This window comes from Stegodyphus dumicola, chromosome X1 (genome assembly GCF_044657685.1).
Source record: "Stegodyphus dumicola isolate Sdum_Otavi_A_Nest chromosome X1, ASM4465768v1".
Taxonomy (NCBI): domain Eukaryota; kingdom Metazoa; phylum Arthropoda; class Arachnida; order Araneae; family Eresidae; genus Stegodyphus; species Stegodyphus dumicola.
The window spans coordinates 228,307,398-228,335,196 of record NC_140780.1 but is presented as its reverse complement, the minus strand read 5'-3'; the positions used below and the strand labels follow the sequence as shown (position 1 = coordinate 228,335,196).

The window sequence follows — 27,799 nt, the reverse complement described above, 5'->3', positions numbered from 1 at the left end:
AAATTAAAACACATACCCAAGATTTATACTTCAGAAAATCAAAATTAAACATCATCTTACAACAAATTAAACACAGTGTCACATAAATTACCATGACACATTTCTCACTGTGATGATATATAACTTTAAATGTGGGCCTGTTTAAAATATCATCATGCACTGCCATAAGTGAATATTTCTCAGCAAATCTTTTGAAAGTCTGTAATTAATTGGCAGCTTCCTTCCATGTAACTTTCTTGGTCTGCATATCATATTCATCTTCATCCTCCCTTCTCATTATTCATCTTTCTTGTCTCTCAGTATATATCCAATTATTTCATCATCCTCTTAAGATAATGCAACAGGAACAGAACTGTGTGCATCCACCCAAACCTGCACATCTTCACTAATACAGTACAAATTCCGAAATCCGGACGTCCATTATCCGGAATGATCCAAAATCGGGACCTCATAACCACCAACATTTTTCTACTCTTCTCCAGATTTGATCCCCTCCCCTCCATGCAAAATAAAACATGGAGAGTCCCGATTCTTAATTTATTTTGACACTAAATAAAATGCCTTGTTATTGAAGAAAAAATCATTTTAGCATAAATTTGTATAATCAGCAATTTGGCTGCTTTGCTGCATATCTGCTTTTTGGCACACATCTCAAATCAAAACATTCCACATAGATAACATCATTGATCTGATGCCAAACGGGGGAATCATTATTTATTATACTTTCCTTTCATCACCACATGCACTTGAGTAATGACTCATGTAGCAATGCCTAAACAAATTTTTTATGTTATTGAATAATAAAGGAGTATGGTAACCTTTTATGTTGGCATTACACTTGGCAATGATTACAGATTTAAGTTAAATGCGCTAAAAATATTGACAAGGAAAAATTTACCAAAAATTTCTTTCCATATGCTAAAAATAGATTTTGCTGATGATACTCATAGACCCAAAGATTACATTTAGGGCTATTTGAGTTAAAAAATAACTGATTTGTTATTCACATAAACCCAGAACCAGTGCCAGGGCTCGTATGGCCGCAAGGAGTCATAGAATTTAGGACCCACAGAGACTGCATCAGGCAGTAAAATATCTAGTGCTGGCCCTCAATAAGGCTGAAGTTATATGTGGGAATTTATTTATTCAGAACCATGATAAGCCTTAAGCATGTGCAAGAAATAGACATAAGTATAATAAATAACTAAACTAATACAATTCAGGCTTAATTATCTCAGTGCACGATAGAAGCAAGATAAAATTTAAAGGAACAACTTGTCTTTAGTCGCCAAGTTCATGATGATAGCCAAATAAGTATAATGAAGAATAGCTAAATTTGATGATGATAGCCGCTAAAGGTTTTTGGATATCACAAAAAAAAAAAAGGTGAAATTTTCCAATTCATGGATTTTTTTAAAGAAATGTGGAGAAGCGGTAATAATTGAAGATGATATAAAAGAAGTTTTCCCTGGTGATGATAATACTTCTCAATCATGAATCAATTAATGAATGGCAAAATTTGTAGTATGGTTCTAGATCCAGAAAATACCACTACCAGTAGTGAAGAAAGTGACAGAGAAGTTACTGAAAATGAGAAAATTTTGATTGACAAGTTAGAATTCTCGAAACAACAGTTACAGGAATTCAACAATGTAACTAAACAAGAGATTATGTCTGTCTACAGAGTTAAAGAGAAAGTATTAACACAAAAAACAAAGCACAACTTACATTGAAAGAAACATTTAATAAGGTAAACAAATATAAAGCTCTTTTTTTTTTTTTTTTTGTAAATTTTGATACCCTTTAGATCATACATATTTTATTATTTCATAAATCAGGATTTCATATTTTAATTTTATAATTTCTACATGCCATCATACTAGATTTAAACTGATGATCTAATATCTGGAAAAATCCCAAATCCAGAATCGTCGAAGTCCCGACAAGTCCGGATTTCGGACTTTGAAATGTACTAACTACCGTGTATCCTGTAGTGGGTAATTATTTCACAAAACACACTCTTTTACTCTACATGCTACTTTATTATATGTACAAAATATATCATCACTCGCATACACACTTATATCTACAGCTACTCGCATTTCAGTCATTTTCTTATTACTGCAAGCGTTTTGATGCTTGGCGCTGTGCCAGCTTTAAGTCCGATTATGATATACCACATCCCTCCCCCTTTATCATAACTGCAGTCTAACTGGGGGATGTTGAATTCTACTGGACCTATGCAAAGGTTGTGGCACAGCAGGTTTCTTAAATAACCTGGTTGTATCAGCAACAGGTCTGGTGGATGGAACATCTGGTACTACCTTGGGCTCATAGGACGACACAGACTCATCTGCCTGGTGGCTATTATCTTTGGATAGTTCTGCAACCCCACTCTTATTAGGCTCTTTGGAAATCACGAGAGCTGCAGGTGGACGTATGAACCCTTCATCTATTACGGTTCGTCCATCACGCATCTGATCGATATGTCGTCGCCATAGTTGACCATCTACATTTATGGTGTAATGAAGCTGCTCATCCTTGGATTTGACGGTTCCAAATATAAATCATCTATCACCTTGGCAATAATTTCTTACTGCCACTCTATCTCCTACTCTCAATCCTCGGTCTCCAAACTCGTAGGTTCCTTTTCAAATTCTGTCTTCCACCCTCCCTTTGAGATCTGATCTCAATAAATCTATTCCTGTTCGAATTTCCCTCTTCAGCATTAGCACTGCAGGGCTCTGTAGAGTAGTTGAATTTGGAGCTTTCCTATATTGCATCAAAAATGTACTGAGTTTCTGTCTCAAAGTTCCTGGATAATTTTGCATTGTTCTGAAAGATTGGTTTACTGTAAAAACATACCGTTCAGCCTACCCATTACTAGATGGTTTAAATGGTAATGTAGTTTTGTGTTTGATTTTGTTACTCTGTAGAAATATCTTAAACTCATGTGAAGTGAGTACTATATTGGTAAACTAAATCGTGCAAAAAAGTCCTGTAAATATTTTATTGTTTCGAAAGTCGAGCTTGATTTCATTGGATAGGCTTCTGGATGTTTTGAGTGAGTATCAACGATTATCAAAAACATATGCTCAAAAATAGGTCCTGCATAATTGATGTGAATACGTTCCATTAGAGCACTTGGGTACGCCCAATGATGAACTTTTACCTTAGGAGGATCTATTTTTATGTTTTGTGTATTCAGAACAGTTTTTGGAAGTACTTTCGATATATTTATCTATACCATTCCAAAATATGTAAGATCTAGCAATTGCTTTCATCTTTACAGTCCCTAAGTGTCCGTGTTGCAACTCTTTCAAAACATTCTCATGGTGCCGTTTTGGAAAACAAACACGTTGATCATACATTATACAGCCATCTTGGAGACTGTACTCCATTTCCCTTCCTTTTAATTCACAGCTGCTTTGAACTATTTGTAGGAGAGGACTGAGTGATGCATCAATTTCAGTTTCTTTAGCCAAATATCTGGCAGTGATTGGAAGAGTTTCAATCTGCTGTAATTGAAAAATAGTTACATCATCCTGAACAGACAGTTCCGAGTTTGTCGGTAATTGTGATAGAAAGTCAGCATTATCATGATCGTTTGTTTTACGGTAAATAATATCGAATTGGAATGACTGTAAAGCCAAAGCGTAATGTAGAGTCTTGTTGCTGCTAAAACTGGCATGCCTTTCTTTCAGCCGAAAATTGCAACAAGTGGTTTATGATCTGTAATCAATTCATGTATTAAAATTGTTTTGTTAAATGAAAGTTTGTAATTTATGTTTATATTTACCTAATGAATAAGTAGCATTAGGTTTTATATATATATGTGTGTGTGTGTGTGTGTGTGTGTGTGTGCATGTATGTGTGTACTGAAATTCAGTAATAAAATTTTAAAGAAACTTGAAATGATTTAATGTCTATTTAGACAGATTGTATTCTTTAAACTGTAAATGCGCACTGAGAAAAGTTTGTATTTTTTCGATAAATAATTTTACTTAAAAATCCTAAAGCATATACAGGTATGAAGAAAGTTATTTATTATTTTTACTGCTTATTTAAAATTACATACGTTACAGAAACAAGGATAAGTTTTACAAAATACCGAAAAGAAAAATTGTTTGAAATGAAAATGACTGAGATCATGTTTGTTACAAAGATTTTGCATAAAATTGTATTTTTATTTTTTTTCTCAGAAACTAGTTCCTTAATTGCAAAATCGTTACTTGAAGTTATTAAGAACACTCTAATAAATACAGTAAAAAAATTTGGACAGGGACATCGAAAATTGTAGGAGAAGAAAGACATTTTAATTGTTTAAATTTTTCAAAAATTTAAATAAAAAAATTACTAAAGAAATTTTTCTTTCAGCTTAAAATCATTTTGTTTTAGAAAACCATTTAATAATATTAATAAAAAGTAGATGAAAATTCTTAAATAAAAAAAAATCATTCCAAAGGTACAGAATCCCTTGTCGCATTGAAGCTGATATGCGCTTGTCTTAACTTTAGTTTTAATTTGAACGATATTTCTGAAATACCCAGCATTAGATAACCTTGTTTGTATTTGCTTATAAATTTCCGTACCTTGTACAGTTACATCTAAATTTTGGGGGGGGGGGAGGATGCTATTACATCCCCAGACATCTATCAACGCGATTGTTTTGCAGACAGTCCAGCGAGCAGTAACTAAAATTAAGTGAACCGCGCGATCGCACAGTGTAGTACGGGAAATCTCCCCATTTGCCCTGCTCCCGAGAGGTAGGAGCATTCTAGCAAATTCTACCTCCAATTCAGAAAAGCAGTTAATGCTTGTTCGCCATGTGAATGGGACACGTTGGAAGAACCGGTTTTCTCCGCCGGTCGAATCTGCTCTTGTGAACAGGGCTATAGGCATTTCAAATTTAGACCCTCATCTCTTCTTCATTCTTTAATGGCAAATTTCCGAACAAATAAGTTTTATCTTATCCTTTGCCCAAGCATGGATATGTAAACGAAGAGGGCCCCCTTCACCAAAAGAACTTCTGCAGACATCTTATCTTAAAACAAATGCTTTAACTTTTTTTTTTTAATTCATAATTAGTGATTTGGAAGCTTCTTAAAAAACAGAATCTCTTGCACCTTAGTTGCATGATCCCATAAATTCACCTCTCTCTCTCTGTCTTGAAATTTCTGTGCTTATCTCTTGTCCATTTTTCTACTAGATCCTTCTAGGCATTTAGTTTTATGAATTAATCTCCATCTTACCAAAGACACTGGATAGAAAGAGTAATTCTGAACGATAGTCATAAGATATATTAGAAATCAATTTTTGTATAAAGAACTTTAAACCAAAATCGTGAATTAAATCATTCAAACAAAGAAATATTCCATTCATATATAATTAAAAAAAAGCAGACTTGTTATGATTTTAAGAGATTAATCAGCTTAGAAATATCTATATAAAAGAATTATAGAGGCAAATGAATAAATAAATCAATTACACATCAATTGTTTTGCCTAATTATTAGTGTCTGATTTTTATTTCAGCATTGAGTGAGCATGTCAGACCCTCACCAAAAATTACCAGTATATTCCCAATTGTCTAATATCAAATGATAAATGCAATTTTTTAATGCAATATACTATTATTACAAATAGAAATTTAATTTATATTTGTAAATTTTCCAAATTCATATAAATTAGTGATGTAACCAAGATATCTGTATAGTATGATGATGTAACTAAATAATTAATTTTCTTTATGCATAAACACACAATATTTATTGTTTAACCTGAATTATATTCAATTAAATTTTCGAGCACAACATAATTATATTTTACTGGCACAATGTATTAATGATATAATGCAATTCAGTCTATTTTCTGAAGTAACCCAAATACATAAATACATTTTAGCAATACAATTCAGTATATTTATGATGTGATACAATTACATTTTCTGCAATAACAGTTATCATCTCATAGTGGCAAGGCATCCCTGTTCACCTTTAAAGAAATGTTTGGCAATATTTCTTCATAAGTACTGTTATTACATTAGTTATTAAACACAAAACCATTAACACGTTGACGTCGGCCTGACGCACCAGTGGGTCATACTTGTCTGTTCCATGGGATGGCATGACCCACCGGTGGGTCATGCTAGTTGTTCCACGGGTCACGCTTGTATATAAAAAAATATGTGGTACAAAATTTTATTTTATTTTAATAATTCATCAGTATACATTAACATTTCAACATTATAATCCAACATTCAATATAAAACAAATAACTTAAAATGTAACTTATAAATTAAATATAATTATTAGTTTTTTCTATGCAATTTTTTAAAGAAGGCTAAGTAAAGTGCTGGCTTGCTCTTACAATTATCGCAATATGTTGTTACTTTCTTTGCTCTATTCGTAGAACCTTTCTGAATACCTTTTGGGCTTGATAAGCATTTATAGCATAGCTTTCTCACCTTCCTCGCGGATCCTTCGTATGAATTTAATTTTTTTTTAAATATTACTTCACTACAGAAAGTCACAAAGTGGATGGACATCACAAGTGCCATTCAAGTGCCGTCACAAGAAAAGAACAACGAATATCCATGTCGCCGTCAACATGTTAAGCATGATGAAGAGCTACATATTTTTTTATGAACAGGATAGTAAAAACTTAAATAACATAACCGACTAAAAAACAATGATGTGGCATACGAATTACTGGTTTTAGGTAGTTACTGTTTAGACAGCGTCAATAAAACTGCTTGTAATCATAATCATTTCTTTTTCCCCCATTTTATCACACATATGAATATGAAACTACTGGAATTTTTCATGTTATGAAGCTAATACCTCAGTGAAGAGATGCCACAATGTTGCTACTCATAATCCAGTAATAAGTAATATCTGCCTTTATTATCATGAGAGACGAATGGCCTTATAAGGAAACATGTTGATTTAGGATATAATCATCGAACTATAAATCACCAAAAGAACTGTATCAATCCTGCATATGATATGAATACTCAAACAATTAAATCATACTGGGAAATTTTGAAGCTAAAGACTACGTAACATGTGAAGTACCACACCACAAATGTTTCAACATTATCTCGCAGAAGCATGGTGGAGATCCATTAATAAGAGTGATGATTAGATTCTTGACCCTGCTGAAAGACATTTGCAATGTATACAGCTGAATAATTCATAAAAATCTCTTTTCAGGGCCACTCCTGCTTTTGTTTTGTAAAACAGAAAGGAATTTAAATTTAATGGAGCCATTTTCATTTATTCATTCTAACTTATTTGTATTTATTATGCATTTAATCAGTGTTTTAGTAACACAATCTAAGAAATAACTAGTTAAAAGCAGTTTATTGCATACTACGTCAATACCAAAATAACATCTGAAACTACAGAGCTAATTTTAGAATGCAGAAGGGAAGGCTTAATTAAAAAAAAGTTTTAAAATCAGTAACAGGAATGATCAATCTATTAATTTATGCTTAAATAATTTAATAAAGAGGAGTTTTAAAAAAAAAAGAGTAACAGGAATAAAAATCTATTAAATTATCTTACCTGTTATTCACTTTCTTATTAAAAGCCATTTTATAAATATAGTTTTTAATAAGAAAATAATTTTCTTTTTCCTTTTACATACACATACTATGCAGATATATAACAGCCAATCCTCCAACTTACCTTCATTTATAGATATCTTTTTTCTTTTCTTTTGACCTGACTCGTCTTCAGAAGAAATACTGATTACATCATCAAAAGATGACAAATCACTTGTATGGATTGAACTTATAGATCCTACAGACACATCAGACTCACTATCATCATCTGAAATAAAGTTAAACATCTGTTATTTAGTTAATTTTAAAAAGGATTTTGTGAAAACGTATTTCAGAAATATTTTATCACTGAATACTTCAATGCGAAAACCAGACTGTGTTTTCATCACAAAGAAATATTTAGGGATTATTACACAGTTCATATCCAATAATTTCAAATTGCACAAAATTTATTACATCAACATGCATGGCATTTCCTAAATCATTATTTTCTATTTTTATTTGTGTTAAAATATTATTTTGTGCCTCAATCAGAGTTCGTACACATAAATTAAGTACTTTTAAGAACCTATGATCAAATGGGCACTGAATAAATTCGATCAAAAATATTATATATGTCTGAACTTCACTTTTGTAATGCCATCCTAAAAATAAAATAGATCTGTAAGTAGGCTGCATTATTATTAAACATACTAAATTAACATAATTATTAATAAGTTTGAGAAAAAAATAAACTTTATGAAATTTATCCAGTAGCATTAACTATTTTAAAATATTTTACACTTATAACTGAACATTTGAAAGATATAACACATTTTATTTAGGTTTTCTAACAGCTTTACGTTGATTTTTTTTTTTTTTTTTTTTTTTTTTTTTTTTTAATATCTCATTATATCACACACTTGCTCAGTCTAGAGGTTTAGTAAATAGCAAGATCTTATGTCAAGCAGTATAGGTTAAAATGAGAAGTAAAATAATAATCAGCATGATTCATAACAAAAGACTAGCTGTTCTCACTGCTACTGCTTGCCTACAGAGAGACCTGCTGATAAGAACAAGCCCGAAAAGCCTGATAGGCACAGTTGACAAGTTTTGAAAGTCAGCTGAGCTCTGTCTGATGCAGTTAGTGTCGTAGTTTCATGTAGAGTTCCAGGATTTGTAACTCAGTTAATATACTTTAACCCCTTCGTGCTGGGTAGCGCAAACACGCGCTTATCGCGGAGGCCAGCAGTGTCTTACGCGAGCGTCTGTCCAGGGCCGGGGCTTTTTTGCTATTAAGCCTAAATCCATGAAATTTCCAAAGTATCTATGCATTGTTTAATAATGCTCTATAGAGTATTTAAACGGCTTATGCTTTATAGATATTTTTATATATACTTTAATTACCTTATTTCTTGTTTACATGCATATTTTACACATTTTATTTTCATTACTCACCATTTTATAACTTTTAACATTATACATCTGAAAACTAAATATATTACTTAAAATTCTCTTTTCGTATGAAAAAATTTGAAAATAGGGATCTACACACAGTCCTACGTTACATTCCTTGCACTCATAATAACTCATTTGCCGTTTTGGAGGATTTTTCTGGGAATGTGAATAAATGAAGCATCGTCGTCTTATTTTCTTATCAGTCTCTTCTGAACAAAGTTTTGGAAAATATCTTTCAGTTAAACTGAGCGGATTTAATGATTCTGCTGATCTTGGTGTCATATATTTAGAATCAATATCTGAAATATTTTGCATCATTTCTGCTATTTCATGCTCTGTTAAACATTTTCGACGCTTTGACATTGCAACGGTAAAAACAGAAAGAATTCACATCTAACAAGATCTAATTATTTTCTAAAAACTAAACTGTAGCGAAAATAAAACTTTTCTTCTTACAATAAACAACTACCACGTGCGAATTTAAAGAGACGTCATAAGTCACACCATTCGGAAACATTTATTTTTCCCGTTTGTTTATATAATCAAAAACACGTGTATGTGAGTCATGATTCTCTCATTTCGAGTAGAAGGTCTAATGTACATGTATCTGAAACCATATGGACATACAGTGCCATCTCTTGGCAGAAATTATAGTTTTTAAAACATTCCAGGACACTGGCACAAATACGTGACAGTCGGGGCTGAACGGGAAAACGCTCTGGCACGCCTGCGTGTTGGCCGGGAAGTGAGTGTGTTTGTTGCTGGACGTGACAGTCGGGCTGTGACAGTCGTAGACGTGACAGTCGGGGTGAAGGGGTTAAGGTTCTAATAAACCACTAATGCACCATAGGTGATAAGATGTTTTGCATTATTTTAAGTCTCACTAGATGCGAAGAATAAGTTTTACATGACTTTTTTTACATTTTTATCTTGCAACCACGGTAAGGGTTAATGAAAGGCAATAACTATGCAGAGATAATTTTTAAGGATAAGCAGTTAGGTATATGTAGTTAAATAAGGATAACTTTAGTCATTATGGATTTATATGGCCACAATTAAATTTTATTTATTTTTTAACAGTATTTGTTAAAAAAAGGTCTATTAAAATTAAAATCTAATAAAATTTCAGTTTAAAATACATGTAATTTATAACACTGATTCTTAAATAATATTAGGATAATTGCACATTAAAAGCTACAAAACATTTATGCTTTGTAGTAACAACACTCTACAAAATACTTATGCGTCTTTTTAATTTGAAGCCTTCCCAGACATTTTGGCTAATTTATATTGATTTCCTTCTCTTTAAACACCTTTTCTAACAATTAGAAATTTATCTCAATATGCAAAACAGTGTTCTCACTAGTTTCTGCATGTTTTATCTCATAATTTGTCAACCTCTCCTCAATGGATTTATGAGAGTTTACTTGATCTGGTAAAAGTTAAAAAGTCCAAACCCTCTCCCCCAACAGATGTGAAGCAAATTATCGCTATGTCTGAATTGGATTGGATTATTAAATTACGGCAAAGCACATGAGGGCTATCTGCCTAAAGGGAGGGATGCCTTCGTGGAGGACTTTCTAAGGGAAACTAGCTCGTATACACGTTACACATGGGGAAAACCACGAAAATGCCCATGCAGCCAGCCTGTTCGCGGGATTCGAACCTCGGACCGAACTACCAGTGTTCAGCGTCTTCACTGCTCGGCCGCTGGTGGGGCCCGCTATATCTGAAAGTAACTACAAAGTCAGACAAAGGTTTATATAAGCTCTTATTTAAAAAGAACTTTGAATATAAAGGCATGTTCTTATGCTAACAAAATCAATTACAGCTCATGGTGATGCAATTAAACACGATGAGTTAAACTCAAACTACAAATATGGACTAGTGGCCAAAATTTAATTTACGCTGACTCAGTAATTCTATCGTTATGACAAATTCAAATGTTGGCAGTGGTAATGCAAAGACGAATAATTACAAATTATCAGAGCTGGCAGGAACTAATGCACAGAGCAAGTGGAGGTCAGAAACACTCTTGTCTCACACTCCAAAACCTCAGTTTAAAAATTGTATAAGTGATTTGCATTCTGATGACAAAACAGAAATGGGAAAGTATAGTAAAAGGTGAAATTATAAATGACTGGGCAATTTTATTTAATAATGACTGTACATATCTTTGAAGAATGATTTTATTTCTCTTTATATATTCAGTTTCTTTCCTCCGTGTTTCCTTTTCCTTTTACAGAATTTTTGGATTTAATTAAAGATTTGTTATTCTAAAAAAAAAAAAAAAAAACTAAATGTGTACAAAAAGCTACTAATTTTATTTCTTTAGTAATATGAACATTCAGAAAAAATATGAAATATATATGATAAGGTCTGGTTACAGAGCTAATGTAGCATAATTTTTAGAATTTAGAATAGGCATTGGAAGCAGAATTTAGGATCCACAGAGATTTCATCAGGTGGGAAAATGCCTAGTGCCAGCCCTGTTTATGATGCATTAAGGCATATTAGATGAATCTTTTAAATTGTCAGTTTTAAATTTCTTTATTAATAAAAAAAATTCTTTTCTATAATGTCTGTCCATATAAGATTAAATGCATTTTTGGCTTTTGTCTAGCGAAAAGTAGAGGAAATGAAGGGAAGAGAGACATGTTAGAAAAAAGATTCTAGTATCAGAAGTAAAACATTCAAATGTTACATTTTCATTGTTCTTCCAGATGTTCTCCAAAAATTAAGAAATTATGTGTTATATTACCATGGAGACATTTTTCATTTTGTCACATTTTTCTGGATCACATCACGAGTCTATAAATCTTGCCTTCAAATCATTCTAAACTTTTTAAGCTGCAATGTCTAAAATCCTAAAAGAAAAATTACCCCTACCAATTCTGTAACAGCAAAAAGGCAGGGGGAAAAAATCAGAGGAAAAAGTGTAAAATTAATTTTATAGAGAACGCATGCATATTCTGAGACAATTAACGGGAAAAACTCTTACCATGGAAAAATTAAAAAGAAGATACTTTTAATTAATTACATAGCTATTTTAGTTTTGCTAAAAACTATTTTGTAAATTGTGCTGTATAGCAAACTTTGCTTATTTTTCAGATTCAAAATACTGTATAACAAGTGGCCAAAATGAAACTATAATATGACAGCAAAAATTAAAAATGTTTTAAAATTGCCAAAATGTTGATAAGTTACCAAACTTAGAACCATTTAGTAAAAGAATTCACATCCCCAAAAGCGAAAAGTTGTTAAATAATTTCGAAATGCTTATGTTGTACTTCTTGCTCAGAAACTCGAGTATCCCACCATTCATATTAGAAATATGAAGAAATTATAACCCATTCAAAAAATAACCATATTTGCCAGTGGATCATAAAAAATATTCCTCCAAAATGCTAATTCACACTCAAAATGGCAGTTGTAAAAACAGACATATTTCAGGTGATTAAAATTAAGAACCTTCTGCAGATTTGGGTTAAAATTAAGGACTTTTAAAGACTAAAAAATCGATCCCAAAAAGCTTAAGGACCATATAAATCCTGCTCAACTTTTTCTTTATTTTCACACAGCTTTACAATTAAATTACCTCTATTTGGAAAATTCGTATTCATCTCCACGAATTTCTCACTTAAAGTTTCACATTTTTCACAAAGACCTAAATAAATAATAACAGATGTTAATAATAATGTGGTGAGAAAGCAATGAATGAATAATATATAATAAAAATACTAAAACTTTCAAAATTTAACATATTTTTGTAATTGTCATTATAATTTTGCTTTAGTTTCAAACCCCATGTAAAAAAAATCACTATAAATGTATATAAATATATATATAATTATTAACTAGAGAGATTATCAGAGTAAAAATCCCTTGTAATTAGAAAACTATTGTAACTATGGAAGTTATTGGCAGTTAAAGGATTCATTTTAGAAAAAAAAACTTTTAAATAATATTAATTATTGTTGATTCCATGAAAAAAGGGCTGACTTTTTACAAGGTATTAGCCTTTCGATTTAACCACCAACAATTAAAGATACCTGAATCATGTTTTGTCTTTCCTATTTACTTGAAAATTTGATTTAATACAATCTAAATTAATATTTTAACTCAATTAAGTTAATTCATGTCAATTTTATTTTCAAGTAGATAAGGAAAAATACCCCAAAACAATCCCACTCCTAAGAAAAAAATACTGTAATAACACTAGATTAAACACTTGAACATATCATGAAAGAATATGCAAATAATCAAACACAAAAATATCTGAAAATACACATTTACAAAATGTTTTTACAATAAAAGAAAAATATTGAAAATTCTATTGGAATCAAAGTTCCATCTTATGAAACAGAAAATAACAAAACTAGGACCAAAAATTCAAATAATTACTTATAAATATTTAGTTAATTCCTAAAAAAATTAAAACTGTCTGCTCATTTAGTCATGCTGCTGAAATTTTTTGTTGCACTTTATTATATAAACATGCAAGATAAAAAAAATATGTAAATCAGCTTCATAATTAAAAGGCTTTAAATTACTCATTTTTAATTTTGGTATTTCCCCTCTGTATTCTAAAAGAAGTAATAACTTTTCTAGACTACACCATTTCTAGATTAATATACGTCACATGGCCTTGCATAACGTTGATGACGTTGGTAAATCGGAACCTAAACTAAACATACAAATAATCAAATACAAAAATATCTGGAAATACACATTTACAAAATGTTTTTACAATAAAAGAAAAATATTGAAAATTCTATTGGAATCAAAGTTCCATCTTATGAAACAGAAAATAACAAAACTAGGACCAAAAATTCAAATAATTACTTATAAATATTTAGTTAATTCCTAAAAAAATTATAACTGTCTGCTCATTTAGTCATGCTGCTGAAATTTTTTGTTGCACTTTATTATATAAACATGCAAGATAAAAAAAATATGTAAATCAGCTTCATAATTAAAAGGCTTTAAATTACTCATTTTTAATTTTGGTATTTCCCCTCTGTATTCTAAAAGAAGTAATAACTTTTCTAGACTACACCATTTCTAGATTAATATACGTCACATGGCTTGCATAACGTTGATGACGTTGGTAAATCGGAACCTAAACTAAACATTTCAAGAACTGAAACCTTTTTAAACTAAACCAAAACCTATTTTTAGTGATGTGCCGCATTGGATAATTGCATACTTTAGCTTCACCGTCTGTGCTGCTTGGATGCTATTTCACTGTGCTCTCTTTCTACTGCAACAGTATCATTGTAAATTTAAATAAAAATGGAATTTAATCTCCATTTCGACTGCCAAGTTTCTTAGTCATTACAAATTCAATATTTTAGCATTCTACACAATCAGAATTCTTCCTTTTCAATACTCCATATACATGCTTCACCTTCAGTATTTCTGCATTTCTTATGTCTCGGTGTTCATACATTAATATTTATAAATTCGTTTTTATTATATTTTGACAATCTCCAATCTGTTGCAGCTTTCTCCAAGTCATCTTATATACATGTGGGGGCTACCATCCCCCCCATATTTCTTCGGCGCTTTGATTTCTCCTCTTTGCACATGCACGATAAGAATATCATCTTTGCGCGACTGCAAAAGAGAAATTTCACTTTCTGGTTTCATGTATGCGTTTACTCATCGCTGAGATTCCTGTTATTTATTGCCATGTACATATTTTGATTAATTCAAGAATTTATTTTTCTAAATTGGGTGTCTAGCCATTAATCAGCCTCAAATTGGTGACTACGGCATTAAGAAGAACACGTTTTTAATTGTTCGAATATTTCTCTTAACGACGATACTATTGTTTCAACACAAGCACCTGAAATAACAGAATCTCAGTTAAAGTACCGCCGTTTTGGAAAGATAATCCAAGTATTTGGTTTTGCCAGATTGAAAGCCAATTCTTTAACAGTGGGATAAGTACCGATATCACAGAATACCATATAGTCGTAGGCCACATCGAGACTGACATTTTAAGTCAGGTAAGTGATATAATTGATCCTCCTCCAGTTATTGATGCTTATGACACTCTTAAAAAAGATTAATTGAAGTATTTTCTGATTCTGAAGAACAAAAATTTAAAAAACTTTTGAGAGACATTCATTTAGGCGACAAACGTCCATCTGTTTTACTCCGACAAATGCAAGAACTAGCGGGACCTCTCATCAGAACTGAATTACTAAACTCATTGTGGCTTCAATGCCTTCCAGCCCAGATGCAAGCCATATTGGCCTCTTCTGATATCGAACTTAAAAAATTAACAACTATGGCTGACAAAATCTATGACATCACAAGTCCAACTCAGCTTCATGCAATGGACGTGAAATCAAAAGTAACTAATTCTACTGATACAAGTGATGCTTTAGATAATTTACAGAAACAAATATCTGATTTAAATAAAAAAGTAGATAAACTTTTTACATTGTATTCTTGTGTTCAATCTAACTCTCGTGGTCGTTCTAGTTCTAGATCTAGATCTTTGCCCCTGAATAAACAAACCGAAAACACATCCATGTGTTGGTATCACACCAAGTTTGGCGAAAAAGGCCGTTAAATGCAACAAATCTTGCACTTTTAAATCGGAAAACTAGACGGCCAAGCGTGTGTGGCAACGAACGCCATACGCCAAAATAATTGTTGCCTCCTTGTATATGAAAAATCTTTAAGAACACATTTTTTGGTTGACACAGGCACTGAATTGTCTGTTTTGCCTACTAGTTCACAAGACCGATGTAAATCAACATTATTGCTCAATTTAATTGCAGTAAATGGTACCAAAATTGATGTATATGGAAAACACTTATTCAATTTAGACATAGATTTACGCTGAATGTCTCCATGGACTTTTACTATTGTTAATGTTTTGCAACCAATTTCGGGCACAGACTTTTTAAGTAATTATGGTATTATTGTTAATTTGAAATCCAAAAAATTGACAACATGACTAATGTTGAGTTAGATGGCAAGATATCATGGGATACTGTACCCAAAATTACAGTTTTACAAACATTACATGTGTTTAAGATTTACTTAAAAAATATGATTCTCTGTTTCAAGATGTTTTAAAACAGCCTTTGGATAACAATACTCTTGAAATTACGCACGTAATTGAAACTAAAGGTTCTTCAGTAGAAGCTAAGGCTAGGTCTGACAAATTGGCTACCGCAAGAGCAGAATTCACTTATTTAGTGCAAAAAGATATTTGTAGCCCTTCTAAAAGCTCCTGGAGTAGTCCAGTTTTTTTTACCATCTGGTCCACATGGTAAAAAAACCAGATGGGTCTTGGCGGCCTTGCGGGGACTACCGTAAATTAAATTCAATCACTGTTCCAGATAATTATCCAATTTGACATCTACATGATTTTACATCTAATTTGAGCAATAAAACTTTTTTTTCAACATTAGACCTCAAGAAGGCATATCACCAGGTACCAATGAATAAAGAGGACATACCAAAAACGGCAATAGTTTCGGATTATTTGAGTTCAACTATATGACATTTGGCATGCTTTCCACAGCATTATGTAAATTACTCGATCAAATTCTGTCAGATTTAAATTTCTGTTTCGTCTATATAGATGATATTTTGACTGCTTTATCATCCCTCGATGAACATATACTTCATATCAAAGAAGTTTTTAAGAGATTAAAAAGTCATATTTTGACTGTCAACCTTCCTAAATGCACATTTGCTGCAGAACGCGTAAAAGTTTTAGGTCACATTATCGACAAAAATGGAATCATTCCTTTACCAGAAAAAATTAAAGTTATCCAAGATTTTCCTACACCCAAAACTCTTAATGAACTTGGACGTTTTTTGGGAACTCTTAATTTCTATAGGAGATTTTTAAATCATGCTGCTGAAATTCAACTTCCTTTAAATGGTATGCTTGGACGTTGTAAGAAAAATGACAAAACACCTTTAAATTGGTCAATAGACATTGAAACAGCCTTTGAGTCATGTAAACAGCTTCTGACACAGGCTACAAACTTAGTCCACCCAGACCCAAAAAAGAAAATTGCTCTCATGTGCGATGCATCAGACAAAGCCTTAGGCACTTGCATCCAACAACTCAATGCTCAAACATGGGAACCAATGGCATTTTTTTCCAGAAAATTAAACGATACGAAACAAAAGTACAGTACGTACGACCGAGAGCTGTTGGCAATATTTGCCGCTATCAAATACTTCAGATATCTGCTTGAAGGTATGAACTTTCAAGTATTTACAGATCATAAGCCACTCACAAAAGCATGACAAACTCTCACCTCGACAAATTAATCAACTTAATTTCATCGGCCAGTTCACCACTGATATTCAACATGTGAGTGGTGCAGAAAATGGACCAGCCGATGCTCTTTCTCCCATCGAAATGGTTGCTAATGTCATTCCTATTAACTATGAATCTACGTCGAAAGCACAACAGAGTGACACTGTGCTCCAATCCTTTTTAGACAAAGAAAATTCAGTTCTGCAATTAAAGAAGTTAAAAATGCCTGAGAGTTCTATTGAACTATATTGTGACGTTTCACATGGTAAAATCTACATTTTTGTTCCAAACAGTCATAGAAAACTTGTCTTTTCAGCTCTGCATAATCTTTCCCATCCTGGACCTAAAGCAACGCTGAAGTAAATTAGTGACCGATTTGTCTGGTACGGAATGAAAAAGGATGTCACGAACTTCGCTAAAACTTGCCTACAATGTCAAAAGGCTAAAGTGTGTCGTCATGTACACTCTCCTTTAACTACTTTTATAGTTCCAGATGAATATTTTTCTCACATCAATATAGATTTGATTGGACCTCTTCCTTCATCTCAAGGAATGTCTTACTGTCTGACATGCATCAACAGGTATACTCGCTGGCCTGAAGCGTATCCCTTGAAAGATACACAGGCAGAGATTGTCGCCACTGCTCTTTATGCTGGCTGGATCTCAAGATTCGGTGTGCTGCTCAGATCACCACTCATCGTGGTAGTCAATTTTGCAGTGAACTCTTTCGAGAACTAGCCAAGAACCTTGATATTTGCCTTTCTCACACCACCGTGTATCACCCACAAGCCAACGGTATCACTAAAAGGGACTTCGGACTGCTTTCAAAGGGGAACTTAACTGCTCTCCAGCCAAACTGGTGTATGGCCAAACTTTGCGTCTTTTGGGAGAATTATTTATGCCTCCTGACAGCAACATTCCGAGGAGTGACTTCCTAAAAAAATTGAATGATAATCTAGAACATCTTTGCCCGACTGCTACTACCAATCACTCTAAAAAACAGATCTTTGTGTATAAACACTTAAATAATTGTTCTCATGTTTTTCTATGTGTAGACATGGTAAAACCCTCCTTGCATACAACTTACATGGGTCCGTACAAAGTACTTCGACGGGGTGATAAAACTTTTACCATATCTAAACAAGGACATCATATCACTGTGTCTATCGACAGAGTAAAACCTGCTTATTTAGTCCCAGATGATGTATCTGAACCTCCTAGTTCAACTGATGTTGATAAGGCCTCATCACAGCAACCAACCCATCCAGTAAACGAACAGCCACCTGAAAAAAGTGCTCCTGCGAAAGCAAATTATCAAACTCGTTCAGGACATCGTGGCCACTTCCCCAAATTTTCCCCCTCTCTTTTTCAGATTTTTAGCGGATTTTCTTTTTTCAGGAAGGGAGATGGTGTGGGGCTACCTCCCCCCCATATTTCTTCGGCACTTCGAATTCTCCTCTTCGCGCATGTGCGATAAGAATATCATCTTTGCACGACTGCAAAAGAGAACTTTCGCCTTCTGTTTTTACAAGTTCCATGTACGCGTTTTACTCATCGCTGAGATTCCTGTTATTTATTGCCATGTACGTATTTTGATTAATTAAAGAATTTATTTTCCTAAATTGGGTGTCTAGCCATTAATCAGACCCCAAATATATACATTAATTTTGGATGTTTTATGATTGTTTGTATATTAATAATTAAATACAATCTGTTTATCTTCTAGAAAATGATAAGAAAATATTAATTTTTAATTGAAAATCTAATGGGACATTTTGGGATAAAATTTAAAAGGGATATTTTGAAAAGTGCAAAACTTATTAAAGATAGTGTGCCTATGGAAAACCAAAATTCTCATGTGCATTAAATTTAACGAAAAATTGTTGCTGATTCCATAAAAAGATTCTGACTTTTGAAGGGGAATTAGTCCCTTCCCATAAAATTGCCAACGATTCATTCTGACAGCATATCGTCTCTCTTGCATTTTTGAACAATACTCCTATGCCAAAATGTAAAAAATGCAAAGTAAAATAATTTTTAAATTTAAGTCTATTTTCAAGAGATGCAAAAGAAATTTCCCGACACGGTGTAAGACAGCATATGTAAAGACAATAAATGTAGTAACTACAAAGCAATATATAAAACTTAAGGATCAATGGTTACAAAGTAAAACTTACTTCATAGATATAATTATAATACAATTTAAAATATTTTAAATTGGTCTTATCAATATTTGGATTTTTACATCAGTCAAACTATATATATTTTTGGCAACATATATATTCAACAACAGACACATGTACTGGTTTTTCTTCAATACACCTCTTAAATTTTAACATAAATCTTATCTTCCAGTTTTAATACCTTCAGCTGGAAAATCCTGATCAGAAAAATTATTGTTAAATGTATCTTCAGAGGGATACAGATAATTTCCTTTTCAGTTTAAAATACATAGAAAAACATTAAATGTAATGTAAATATAGCAAGCATTGCTTCAAACAACTATTCTTTTAAAGCATTTCTTTTTTACCTGTAAAGATCTTGATTGTGATGTAGTCTGTACAGAATGTTCAAGAGCAGATATATCTCTCTCCCTGATAATATTCGTAACATGTCAGAAGGTGAGAGGTAGAACTGGAATAAGCTTTGTCTACAGTAAAAATAATATTTTCACAAGATGCAATAGATGCCAACCTGGGAATAACTAGGAGGTTTACCTGCTTTGTGGCAACACCATTTCAAAGGAACTCCAGACTGACTTTAGGTTATAAACTACTTTTAATATAATTATGATGTATAATACATTAGCAATTATATATTCTAAATTTTATGTTTTTTGGCTAATATTCTTTTCAAATTTTTTTACACTTTTATACTTAGTGAATCCCAAGTAGTGAAGGAAAGCTTTTAAATATAATGAAAATAAAATGTACACAGTATGTTTAAAAGTATGGAAAGCTTTTAAATATAATGAAAACCAATGTACACAGTATTTGTATGGATAGCTATATCATATAAGCTAAACTCCAGCCGAGTAGACCATGACCTGCAGTGCTCCAATATTTGCTTTACTGACAATTGGCTCAAAAGTGTATGAGCACATGCCCTGGACAAGTGGTAAGCTTATCGCAAGACACCCCCCCCCCCGGTCTTTAGTCGACAAGCAAACTTGGTACTCATTTTATCGACCTACTCAAGAGATGAAAGCGTGAGTCAACCTTTCCCAGCCCGGGAATCGAACCCTGGACCTGTGGTGCTGCTGAGCAATGTGCTACTTACTGCGCCACCGAACCTTAATATATTAAAGTAAAATAAAATTCAATACAATTATTAACTGATTAAACATTGCTTGAATCTTTATATAAAAATCTTATGAATTTCTAGAGTAAATTAAGACAATTCAGATCAAATAAAATTTAATAAAATATATGATTCACATGAAATAAAATTGGATAAGAAAAATTATTTTGAAAGTCATTAAAGGTGGAAAAATAGAATTTCCCTAATTTATGTTTTGTTAATTCAATAAATTTTTTATCTATTGCTGAGAAACTGGGAGACTCCCAGTATTTCATCACATCTTTCGGCAGGTCACCAAATCGCACGATTTTCAAAGCCATTACTAAGGAAAATGTTTCTCAAAGCCAGGGGATTTGGCAACTATGACATGCATATAATACGAGAGTGATTTTTTTTTCCAAAATTATTTTATTGGTGATTGCAAAAATAGACAACAATGTGTTAATAAGGGATTTAAAATTTTTTTCCTTCAAAATTTGGTAAAATGGGACCAAAAATCAGAAGCATATGTAGGGAGTGGTGGTGTGGTGTATTTATTTACGGCAAAGCACACTAGGGCTATCTGCCTAAGGGGAGGGATGCCTTCCTGGAGGACTTTCTAAGGGAAACTGGCTCGTATACACGTTACACATGGGGAAAACCACGAAAACACCCATGCAGCCAGCCTGTTCGCGGGATTCGAACCTCGGACCGAACTACCAGTGTTCAGCGTCTTCACTGCTCGGCCGCTGGTGGGCGCATATGTAGGGAGAATCTAACACACAGCAATTAATATATTATTTTTAAAAGGAGCAAGAGAACATGACTGATAATGCAAAAGCAAGTCTTCAGTTGCACGACATCAACAAAAATATCATTCATATGTCTTTTTGTTTGCAGAAGAATTAAAAAAAGCTAAGATATTTCCCAAAGAATTAAATTTAGGAAAAATAACTTATGATTTTAGACAAGAAACTGGGAATGAGAATATTACATGCAAAGATCATCCAAAAATATTTGACCACTGAACAAAAACTGAATAGGAAAAAGTGCTCTGCTGACTAGTCAAGCTGTAATTATTCTGACAGGGGGATTTGGGATTTATGGATGTGAATGAATACATGCAGAGCAAAGAGTGGAAAATGAAGAACAAAATCTTGAAACAACATATCAAAAATCAAAATTATGGACAATGTTTCATCAAAATCTGTGAAATCATGCAACATTAATTTGTCCTAGAAAGACAATTTACAAATGCATCATATTACATGGCTTACTTAAGATGAGTGAAACATCACAGAATTGCAGAAACTTGGCAATATAAATAACTTAGCACTGTGCACACTGTCATCCCCCCCATTTTTAAACAGCAACTTGTTTAAAAAAAATCAGGCACTGAGCACGCTGTTTTTTCCTGTGTATACAGTAATCTGTTTCAATTTTTTAAAAAATTAAAAAATTACACAAATTTTGCATCAGTGCCCTAATTTTAATCCATAAAATTTGACCGTTTACAAAGTACAACTCCAAGGAATGTGCATTTTTGCATTTCCTTAAGTTTAACATTTTCTGTTAGGCAAAATATCGTATTTCTAAAGAAATGAAATGCATTTTTCTTTATCAGCTGGCAAACTCCAAACTCGTCCCATTACGATTCCCTACGAAGAAAAAAAAAAAAAAAAAAAATGCATGCGGTGCTACAAAAACAAACACTGATTGATGACTGTGGACTTTGAAGGTTAAATAGGGCTCCTCTGCTGTACCTGATGTGCACAGCCTGAGTTGCTTGAGAAATATATTTTAGTTAGCCATTACTTGGACATGAATACTTTTCATGGAGGTGTTGATAATCAGAAAGGAAACAATTTTCTTACCAATACGGTTAGCTATGACCATTATAAAGCCCTTACATGAAAAGAAAAAAAAAAAAAATATCTGTTGTCAGAGCATTAAAATTTAATTACTAAATAAAGTTACTAGTTATTTTACCATGTCCTGTAACTACACTTTGAACCCGCAACATCAGTTCTTGAAGAAATATGCAATAGAAATTAGAAAAGATTGGTTTTAAGAACTGGCTTACAATTTTGAAACAATAATTTTTGTATTTATCTTTCAAATAAAGCACTAGAAAATTTAAAAGGGGGCTGAAGATTTTTATGTTTGATTTGTTGCTAATAGAATGAGTCATGAAAGCTATAAGTTAGATATTTAATAAAAGGATAATACAAATAGATTTTACTCTGTTTTTGTCTGCTCATTTTGTTTCAGTTATTTATTTTTTGCTAGCAGTCTACTAAATAAATAATTTTAATGCTAGAATGTGCTAAAATATATTTTCCATCTTTTAGTAATTTAATTAAATTTTTTTAAAAATTTTATTTCACTTTATTTTTTAAATAATATTGTGGGAGGGAGTATGCTATTTCCTGCAAGGATGGGTTAAAGGATGAACGTGGCAGCATGAAAAACATATGAATACTCATATTCCTGAATTCCATATTTCAAAATAGTTACAGTTATTACTTTCAATAATATTCTTTTTGATTACACGTATTTTGCTATCTGTCTATATCTTGTATGTTACTACTATAAACCAAAAGTTTCTAAGATATATGTTTAAAAATACATGAGGAGAAAAATATAAGAATAAATATACAGTAACTATTATATAACAATAATAATGAGAATCTCAAAGCATACCACATACCTGTTGTCTTAGAACTATTAGAATTTTGGCTATTAGAATCAGTATTCTCATATTTGACACTTCTGACAGATGATTTTCTTTTATGATTTTTAGTAATCAGATTTTTGTTACGCCTGGAATTGGATTTAGATGCATTTGCAGTTATATCAGTATTCTTGAATTTTCCACTTATTTTAAGATTTGATATGGTGCTCCTGTTTTCAGGAATTTGGCATCCATTGCTCCTAGAACTAGATTCAGATGTCTTTGTGGTTGAATCAATGTTCTTATTTTTAACACTAATTTTAAGATCTGATTCAGCTTCCACATTCTCAGACGTTAAGCTTCCATTGCTTGTAGAACGAGATTCAGATGTGTTTGCAATTGTATCAGTATCCTTTTCTGTAGCAATACCAGTTCTGATATCTGATGCACTTCTTCCATTGTTGGAACTTAAGTTTTCCTCTACCCTGGAGTTGTATTCAGATGTATCTGCACTTAAATCAGTATCATTTAAACCCTCAATTATGTCCAATATCATATCTTTTGCAAAATTCACCTTCTTACTTGTTAACTCAGAAATTGACGAATCTACTGATAATGTTAATATTCCAATCCTGTTAAAGGGGGAAAAATATCAGCAGCATTTCAATAACTCAAAATTTAGTATTTGTAAATAAAAAGATGCAGAACATAATATACATATAATGTTTCAAATAAAAAACTGTTTTTAAAAATTAAATGGTCTTTTTCTCCAGCAGCATTACTTTGGCTTAAATGGCATTTATTTTAGACGTCACAACAGAGAGTATATTTTGTTTGTAGAACTACAATTTTCTGACAACACATACCTGTAAAACTGAATCAACTCGTGGTTGTAGAAAATTTAGCAGCTTTATAATGCACAAAAGCGCTGCTGAAATCACTTTTTGGTCTGTTGCTTGCTGAACTTACTGACACATAAAAAAACTTAAAACTGTTTAAAAATCTGAATCACTTATAATCATCTGTAAAAAATTTCACGTTTTTCAAATTTAATTCCTCAGTAGATAAGAATTTATCAACTTTAAACTGTGTGCCATTACGTAAGCAATGGAATTAATTAACTCTGGTGTTAAGTTGAACCTCTAATATTATTTTTGTTTGACTAATTTAGAAAATTACATATGGCAACAGTGGAGGTTATTTACATTTTTGTTTTGAACTCATTCTTTTTATAAGAAAAGGATAAAAAAGATCATGGGTATTTTATAATTAATGAGTATTATCTTAAGACATTTATATTTTTGAGTGTTGTTTTGAGATGTTGAAACTACAGCTGTTACTTATAATATTTGTAAACTGTTTGTGTTGTAACGCAAAGTTTCATTGAATAACTGATTACACACATTTCTCAGACAATTGCAAAAGTAATGAAGGATTACTTATAGAAACAAAATCACCTTGTATGTGCATAATAGGGCGATCTCATTTGTTAACAAAAGACTCTTTAGTGTACTATTATGTAGGAATCATTCTGACAAACTAAGTTCAATCATGCACCTTAATAAAACATCTGGAGAGTTCCAATTCTTAATTTCACTTCGACACTAAATAAAATACCTTGTTATTGAAGAAACAATCATTTTAGCATAAATTTGCACGATCAGTAATTTGGCTCCGTTGCTGCGTATCTGCTTGGCATGCATCTCAAACTGAAACATTCCACATAGATACATCCTTGATCTGATGCCAAACTGGGGAATCATTATTTATTATACCTTCCTTTTATCACCGCATGTTAATCAAAACATGACAAATTGAGTAATAACTTATGTAGCGATGCCTAAACAATTATTTTATGTTAGTAATTGAGTAATAAAGGAGTGTGGTAAGCTTTTATGTTGACATTACACTTGGCGATGATTACAGATTTAAGTAAAATGCACTAAAAAATGTTGACGAGGAAAAATTTAACAAAAATTTCTTTCCATATGCTAAAAATGGATTCTGTTGATGATACTCTTAGACCCAAAGATTACATTTAGGGCTATTTGTATTAAGAATAATTAATTTGTTATTTACATAAACCCAGAAATAATACTTCATTATTTCATAAATCACGATTTCATATTTTTAATTTAATAATTTCTGTATGCCATCTTACTAGATTTAAAGTGATGATCTAATATCCGGGAAAATCCCAAATACAGAATGACTGAAGTCCCGAAGAGTCTGGATTTCAGACTTTGTACTGTCGTATAACATAAATTTGCAATAGATGAATTGGCTTTTTGAGAAAATATAGCAGAAAAATACATAGAGAGAAAATAGCAGAAAGATAGTCTCTGTAGAACTGTATGAACAACAACATCAGAGACAGTGTATTTCATGTTTAATGCAAACAGAAGGTATGTTCTGATTATTTGACATAATGTAAAATTTAAAGCAAAGAAGGTCAGGTTTCTTTTATCAGAAACAAATTTCTGTGATGCCACAACCACCTTATTTTCTTACATTTTCCACCTTTCTATCTCTTTATTATATCTCCGTCAAAGTGGCTTTAAGACGCTAATGTTCTCAGAAATCCAAGCTTTTCAAAATGATGTGACACCCAATCTATTAGAGATACTAAAAGTAGTAGTTTTTCAATGTTTCATATGCCAAGAGTACAAGACCAAGTGCTCGGTGATAAATTAGTATATTTCAAATAGAACTACCCTACAAGCATTTGCTTGTTAACTGTTTTAACATAGAAATATAACCAAGATTAGATAAAACATTGAATAGAACAAACACCTACAGATCTGAGGAATAAGCATTAGCTGCAAGATCAAGTTGTGGCTTGATCAACTTGAGCACATGTGGGTTGCCTTAGGACATCGAATTTCAACATGCCGAATTCCTCCCCAGAACTAAAAATCAAAACTAGTGTTTAATCAGCCAGTCAGTGCCGAATTTCAGCTCATCAAATTCCTCCCCAGACCCTCAAGTGCTTAAAAATGCACTTTTAGAAGAGTGGCATTCAATTCCACAAGACTTGATCAAGTTTGATAAAGTCTATGAAATCAAGATGCGAGCTATACATTATTTGTCCGAGGTGGCCACACACAATATTAAAGCAAAAAATTTTCCACAACAGGTGACTTAATTTTTCAATTATTTTCCAAATTTTCTATAAATTTGGTTTTAATTTCAATATTTTGCAAATAATCAACTGCCAAATGCAATTTATGTTAACTAATGCTTTTGTAGAAATTTCTATTAATTTTTCCTTAAGTATCAAGGTACTACTCTTATATGCTCCCTCAGGTTGCCAAATGTGGCGATATGTGTTCTGCGCTAGTTTTTGGCACGGTTGTGTGTTCTCTGGTTTTGGGGACGATGTTGTTTGTATGTCAACCTTTTTGATGTTGAAACTTACTCTTTCACTGCAGTGGTTTTATTTGCTCCTAGGTTCGTGTCGTACGCGTTTTGAAATGGAATGTTGCAATGAAAGACGTGGTGGGAAAATTTCAACCGTGGTATTTTGGATTGTGTGCAAAGTAAATTTAGTATTAAAAGGTACAATGTTGGAGTTATTATCAAGTCTTTTGTTCATGGGTGTGTATGCGGATTAAAGTGTATTTTTTGAATTTCTGTGGGAGTCAGGACTTCTGAAGTGGAGTTTGGCGTGTCTGAAATGTGGAGCTGATACGAGAAGTTGTAGAAAGAAGGTCGTTTCTGATAGACTTGTGTGGGTTTGCAGGCAAATGGTTGCTGGTAAAGTATGTGGCTGTCAGCAGAGTTTAAGATTTGGATCATGGTTTTCGTGTATAAGTTAACTTTGGGCGAAGTTTTTATCATTACCTTCGGAATTTTGAATCGCAGAAAGACGTGTGATATTGAAAAATCGTGGCACTTTTGTTCACAGATGTTGTGTGACCGGCAAAATTTCATTCATGAATATATGCTGGATTTTGTATGCGCTCGATATTTCTGCAGTTTGAAGAAGCATTCATTATAGTAAGTGCATTTTATTTTATCATTTTTATTTTGTAGAATGTCATGTTCACCATTTTTTGTAGTATGAATTTCTGTCATTATTGTTGTTTTTTGTGCGTGTATGTGATTATGGCAAAGCCTCGAGGGCTATCTGCCTAAAGGGAGGGAGGCCTTCGTGGAGGGCTTTCTAAGGGAAACTGGCACGTATACACGTTACACATGGAGAAAACCATGAAAACGCCCATGCAGCCAGCCCATTCGCGTGATTCGAACCTCGGACCGAACTATTAGTGTTCAGCTACTTTTACTGCCTGGCCGCTAGATTGTTGTTTTTTGAATTGTTTGTAATTGATTTTAGTTTATTTTGTTGATTAGTGAGACATGGATTCTTGTCCTTGTCAAATATTTTTGGTTAGAAATTTTATGTTTTTGCTATCTAAATTTTTTGCTTAAATTGTGTGTTCAAAACGTGGTTTTGGCAGGTGCGAAAACCGCGTTTTTGGAAACATTTTAGGCTTAAAGTTTGAAATGTAGACAAAATATTTAAATAGTAACATGGCACT

The 27,799-nt window shown here is 32.5% G+C and overlaps 1 protein-coding gene across 6 annotated transcripts in view; it reads right to left on the bottom strand.

The window, feature by feature from the left end:
* Positions 1-27,799, bottom strand: part of LOC118197866 (uncharacterized) — a 94,222-nt gene that overhangs the window by 15,078 nt on the left and 51,345 nt on the right. For 5 of the 6 annotated variants that reach the window (XM_085806942.1, XM_085806940.1, XM_085806938.1 and 2 more), the window contains exons 3-5: positions 23,295-23,890; positions 12,602-12,670; positions 7,691-7,834 (exon numbers count right to left, since the gene is read on the bottom strand). In XM_085806942.1, coding sequence (XP_085663068.1) covers positions 7,691-7,834; positions 12,602-12,670; positions 23,295-23,890 — 809 coding nt within the window. The remainder of the gene's footprint in view (positions 1-7,690; positions 7,835-12,601; positions 12,671-23,294; positions 23,891-27,799) is intronic. The other variant, XM_085806941.1, reaches the window with a different exon arrangement.